Source organism: Fulmarus glacialis, unplaced genomic scaffold (genome assembly GCF_000690835.1).
Source record: "Fulmarus glacialis isolate BGI_N327 unplaced genomic scaffold, ASM69083v1 scaffold7447, whole genome shotgun sequence".
Taxonomy (NCBI): domain Eukaryota; kingdom Metazoa; phylum Chordata; class Aves; order Procellariiformes; family Procellariidae; genus Fulmarus; species Fulmarus glacialis.
This window is the reverse complement of record NW_009223726.1, coordinates 1-5,374: the sequence shown is the minus strand read 5'-3', so window position 1 is coordinate 5,374 and position 5,374 is coordinate 1. Positions and strand designations below refer to the sequence as shown.

Here is a 5,374-nt window from a genome sequence, read left to right as displayed (position 1 = left end):
CTCTGGCACACGATGCCATTCAGTGGTACCCCACCAGGTCAGACCCCACGGCACATCGGCAACCTTCCAGCAAAAGCTTCACCTCCAAAGCGATGACATGGTGCATGCTGCGGCTGAGCATCTTCGGTGCCAGGAGTCCTGCTAGTGAGATGGGAGTGCCTTTTTTTTTTTTTTTTTTTAATAATGGAGTTTTTCTTGCTAACCTTTTCAGGCCTAAAAGTTAAACGGAATATAAAAGCTACTTTCTTCATTCAGTCAGTAACAAACAATTTCTTCCATTCTCTTCAGGCTTGTCAACGTTTCTACCCAAGAGCAGTTCGTGGTCGGAGAAAGCCAGGGGTTTACAAGCCACAGGGAATGACTTGCATGGTAGGTCTCACTGTCTCCAGCCAGGAAAAGTCTAGGCTGCTTTTCTGGTCCAATAACCTGAACTCCGGCTCTCCTAGACAAAATAAACCAAGAATGAATACTGAATCACATGCAGTAAGAGCAAAATAGTCAATATATAATAGATATATAAAAAAAGAAAGATTTCTCAGATGTGAGCAAATACCTTAGACTAATATTTTGCTAAAATACTCCAAACACTCCCTCTTAAACTGTCCCATTTAAGCTATTGGTAGTGGAAGTTCTTCAGTTGCATTGCAAGGAGTTCCTGAAAGCTGACGTAACTTACATGTGTATAACCCTAAGACAAATCTGTAGTATACTCTTACTGGAGGCATTTTTCACTTTTTCCTTTTTACCAACAAATTCCTTACAGCCTTCCGACAGGCTACTTGAAAATCTCAGAACACACGGATGTGCGAATTCCTCCATTTGCTTTGCTCCCTCCCAATTAGTGTCTTGCATGAAAACCCTCGTCTGCATCATCCTGTGGCCTTGACCGTCAGTGATAACTGAGGAATCCGTACCCGAAGTCGTGTCGATCTCCCCATCCTGCTCCTTGTAGCTGTAAGCGCTGCACATGGTCTGCATGCCCGGCTCGTTGGTGAGAAAGCCTTTCCCCCCAACGCTGGTGGTGTGCCAGTCTTGGACCGGTTCAAGCATCTGTAAGGGAATAAGGAGATGGTAAAAACTGCTCCTTCTTTCTGTGGGTGCAATATTTTATTCCTTCTCTGAATTAGAAGACAGGTAAGCTAAAAAGATTAAATTATATCTTCTCATGCTAAATTATATAAAACTTGGTTTACTCACAGTTAAAAAAAAAAAAAGTTAATGCAAAACAGGAAGGGCCAGAGCACCTTCAGTGATGAAACCCCCATCTTACCAGTGGGATGAGTGTGACATGTCTGGAAACACAGATTAAGGGCCATACATGTCAGAGGTGGAGGGAAGGGCAAAATGAAAAAGTCTAGAGAAGCTTTGCAGACTCTAATACAGCAACCTCTACTTCTAGCAGTACTCTTCTCTGACTTTCACATGAAGAGTAAGTATTTCCATGATGTGTCCTCTCCAGCTCATGTTTGCGAAGTAGCCTTCTTTTTATATTTAATTTTTCAGGCTTCCTCGTTAAATAAGGGTCTTGGATTATACAAGTGTATGTTCAGCTCGTATAGGTCTGGATCAGATAGCTGCTTCCCTTCCTCTCTTGGTGCAAACAGCAACTTTGGCCAATTTTATTCTGACCAAAAGGGCTAGTTTTACCTTAAAAATGTCCACATTCATTTCCTCTTCATCTTCGTCTGTGACTGTTTTGTAAGCACATAAAAAAAAAAGAGAAGAAAACAGACATGTTAGCCCTCACACTTCTGCTTCTTCACCGCACAACCCGCTTCATATTCTCTTGTCACACACCACCACTACCTTTTACTTCCCCCCCGCCATGGATGACACCGAGGAGGGGCTCATGGGCTTGAGGCGGGGAAGCCCATCAGCAGCTCTGTGCCCTAAACTCCCCACAGCCCTTCATCTCGGATGTTCTCCAACAACTGCACGTTGGGGTGCGTGGCTCCAGCCAAGAGTCGTCACCAGAGCAGAGCCAGCTTGGTATACAAGAGGAAGGTGATTTGCACCCCGAGTGAAGAACCACTCTGATATATCCACGTTAGGGTTTTTTTTCCCCACTGGGAAGCACAGTTACCTCCACTGTCACTGTTGTGCCTATCTCTGTCCTGCTTCTGGCATTGCCTCCTTCCAGCTGCCTCGGCAACCCCCAATCGCACCCACCCGGCTCAGAAATCTCCCCTCTTCTTTACAGGCTGACCTGTCCGTGCCATCACGTTGAGCCTGCGAGATGAAGCCTGCCCCTTTGCCCGCAAGTGCAAAGTAAATGGCATTTTGGAGCCTTTCACCCATGAGCAACTACTTCTGCAGGTGGCACATGCCTGTCTGTAACCTGGCCAGTTTGGTAGCTCCAGTAACCCAAACCTATCAGGTGGAGGTTGGGGTTTTTTTCCACACGACAACTAGTGTTTCTCCTGATCCCCCAGGCACTTCTTCATCCCGCTGCCTTGCCTTCAACCTGCCTCCAGTAGACCGATGAAAGACCAGGGTAGGAAAAAAGAAATACCCACCTTCCGAGGATGAAGCCAGGGGAGACACCTGGAGCTGGTAGAGGTCGTTGGTGCTGTCAGCCATGGTGATTTCCATTGATGGCCTCCAGTCAATCAGGGAGCAGCTCACCTCGCATGGGGAGAGGTCTGTGGGATGCACCAGGAGGAGTTGGCACTCGCAGGAGAGACACAACCACCTCTCTTTCCTCCCTGCCCCTCTGACGGTGCAGCCAGGCCCAGCCCCAAAGAGTCATCTTTGTCTTTTGGCGCAGAGATTGTGGGTTTAGCACGAACAGCACTTTCCACTCGAAAGCTAGAAACTGAGTCTCACCTAAGGTGATGGACGTGCTCTCAACCTCCGCTTCCTGCCCCGCGTAGTCGTGAGCAGTGTAGCCACTGTGGTCATCTGGCAGAGGAGTGTTGGTTAGTCTTTCTGCTGATTCCTCCGTCCTCATGTCTTCATACGACTACAAAAATAAGGGCAAAGAATGAAAGACTTGTCTAAGAACGCACAAGTTTCCATATGAAAAAAAATTAAGCATGAAAACCACCAAAACCTCTAGCTTCTTCAGCTGCCTCTACAGACACATACCTTTCTCTTGCTCCTGTTTCTTGCTTCTCTTGAAGACTTTGACTTCCTTTCTGTTAAATAAAAATAAGATGAATGTGAGAAAGGGCTGCACGGCTGACATTTCAGGCAAGCATGAGCTCTTGCACCTTTCAGCCCTGCTCAGCAAGTTCTGCTACCGCTGTCCCAGTAACGGCGAGTCCCAGTCGCCTCCTGATGATGCCTTTAGGCATGTTTAAAGAATTTGGGATAAAACGAACTTTTTGTACAAGCTGTAGGAATGGCAATAACCAGTGACTAACCCCAGTAGCACCGGTGCTACCAACACGTCTCTTATACCCCTGCCTCCGCAGAGCAGGAAATTTAAGCGGTGTTTAAGCGCAGTAGCGGAAGCTGCGTAACCCCAGCTGGATTGCTGAGGGCTTACCTTTCTTCTGATCCTTTGTCAAGGGCGGCAGCATCCTGTAAACCCTGACAGCACTGGAGCCTTTGTTGATGCTTTTATCCTTCACTTCTTCGATGTCAGGCAGTGAATTCATAGCACAGCGGAAGTTCGCCTTCCAGGTTTTCGGGTCAGGGTCTTTCTCACCTACTTTATATCTTCCTATAAATAAGAGACGGGGTGAGTGTTTAGACTTTTCAGTGCTAGTTCTTCCCACCAAAAAAAAAAATTATTTTTTCTGTTTTCTCTGACATAAATACTAGTAGTTAATAGAACTACCTGAGGCATAAGTCAAGACAAAAAACTGCCTTGTTTAAGATATTGATATGACTGATGGAAATGTAAAGCCAGCACACACCTGTATGAATGGCCCAGCTCCGGAAAAGGCAAGCGTCTTTCTCCATGTCCCAGCCATGCTTAGCTGCATGTTTCCACGGGATTTGAAAAATCATCTTATCCTGAAGTTAAACCAATAGAGATTTGAATTGAAAAAGAAGCATTACATGCCAGTTTGGAATGATGGATTTAATCAAAGAATTCTCAGTAGCAGCTTAGAAATTTCATAAACCCTCTGCTCTGTATCTTAACTAAGCATCCATTGTTCCATCTATTTTGTCTAATGCATACAAGGTTTTTTATGAGTTCTGAAACTGGGAAAGCCACATGTGGTACGGAACAACAGAAGTAAGCAATATTGTCAATTTTATCCCAGAATCATTTAAATACATTGCATCTAATCTTTTAATGTATCATTAACTACAGTATATTTTGCAGGTACACTTTGGTAGAGAATCCCTTTTTAAAGTTGCCCACAAAATCTTGCATGAATCCTAAGAAAAACATGTCCATGGATATGGAAACTTCAGAGAAAGAGACCTGGTTCAATAAGCCTAGCGATCTCGTGCTGCGGTACAGGTACAGGGATGTGCCTTCCAGACCAAAGTGAGGCAAATCCAGAGTTTCTTTCAGGCCAAATCTTAAAACTGGGAGCAACTGGGAGTGTAACAGTAGCTACTTAACTGGGACAGGAGGTGACTTGGCTCAAGTGGGCAGCAGGAGTTAAAAGAGATCTTGGAGTTTTCTTGGTTCTCCATCATGTTCAGATTGCTTTTATTTTAATTTATCATTTTCCTCCTGGGAATTTTAGGAAAAAAATGGAACTACTACATTGTGTACCAACCAGAGCTACCTTTTCTGAAAACAAAAATAGTTGTTTTTAAACATAACGCTTGCAAGTTTTCTCCATGTCCTTCTTTCCTTTATGATCTTGACTTATGTTTAGTGTCATCTAAGAACCAGGATGGTTAATGATACAGAAATAATAATAATAATATTAATAATGATGATGATAGTAGTAGTAGTAGTAATAAACAACCCTCACCTTGTTAATCCATATCAGTCCTGGTATTTGATTGGAATTAATCTGCATTTCCAACCAGGGCCTCATGCGCATTCTTGACACTGGCATGTTGTCTATGAAAGAAATAACAGGTCAGCAAAAACCTCATCACTATTTTAACCATTCTGCAATGACACCCCTCCCTTCCCTTCTGTACCGCGATTATTACCACTAACGCTATTAAATCAACCAAAACTACTTTTCCAGTATCTCAACTCTTTTCCAGTATATTCCACCTGCTTCTGGATGGCAGTGCTTCCTGCTCTGCCTCGCAAGCACCAAAAACACGTCCGAAGGTTTGAATTCTGGAAAGGGGCTGATTGCAGAGGCAGGTGCTCGGCCGGTGGTGCGGGGAGGAGCTTTGCATGGGACAGGGCCGCCCGGGAGGGAGCCCGGCCCCGACCCCGACCCGGCGAGGGAGCCCACCGCCAGCACCGGCGCGATTTTCCCGGGAGTGGGTGCGGGTGTCC

The 5,374-nt window shown here is 45.2% G+C and overlaps 1 protein-coding gene across 1 annotated transcript; it reads right to left on the bottom strand.

Moving 5' to 3' along the window:
* Positions 1–341: 341 nt before the first annotated feature.
* Positions 342–5,012, bottom strand: IRF1 (interferon regulatory factor 1). The gene is made up of 9 exons (XM_009581894.1): positions 4,887–5,012; positions 3,864–3,963; positions 3,491–3,667; positions 3,088–3,137; positions 2,827–2,962; positions 2,517–2,642; positions 1,648–1,691; positions 915–1,050; positions 342–442 (listed from the first exon to the last, which is right to left on the bottom strand). Exons 1-9 carry the CDS (start codon positions 4,971–4,973, stop codon positions 342–344), a joined length of 957 nt encoding a protein of 318 aa, XP_009580189.1. The 5' UTR covers positions 4,974–5,012.
* Between the last annotated feature and the right edge of the window lie 362 nt (positions 5,013–5,374).

What these genes read in the sequence shown, in the direction of transcription:
- IRF1 (XM_009581894.1), bottom strand. Translation starts at nt 4,973, where the DNA reads ATGCCAGTGTCAAGAATGCGCATGAGGCCCTGGTTGGAAATGCAGATT. An exon ending in GACAAAGGATCAGAAGAAAG is followed by an intron (nt 3,138 to 3,490) that starts GTAAGCCCTCAG and finishes TTTATTTAACAG; the next exon opens with AAAGGAAGTCAAAGTCTTCA. An exon ending in GAGCACGTCCATCACCTTAG is followed by an intron (nt 2,643 to 2,826) that starts GTGAGACTCAGT and finishes TGCATCCCACAG; the next exon opens with ACCTCTCCCCATGCGAGGTG.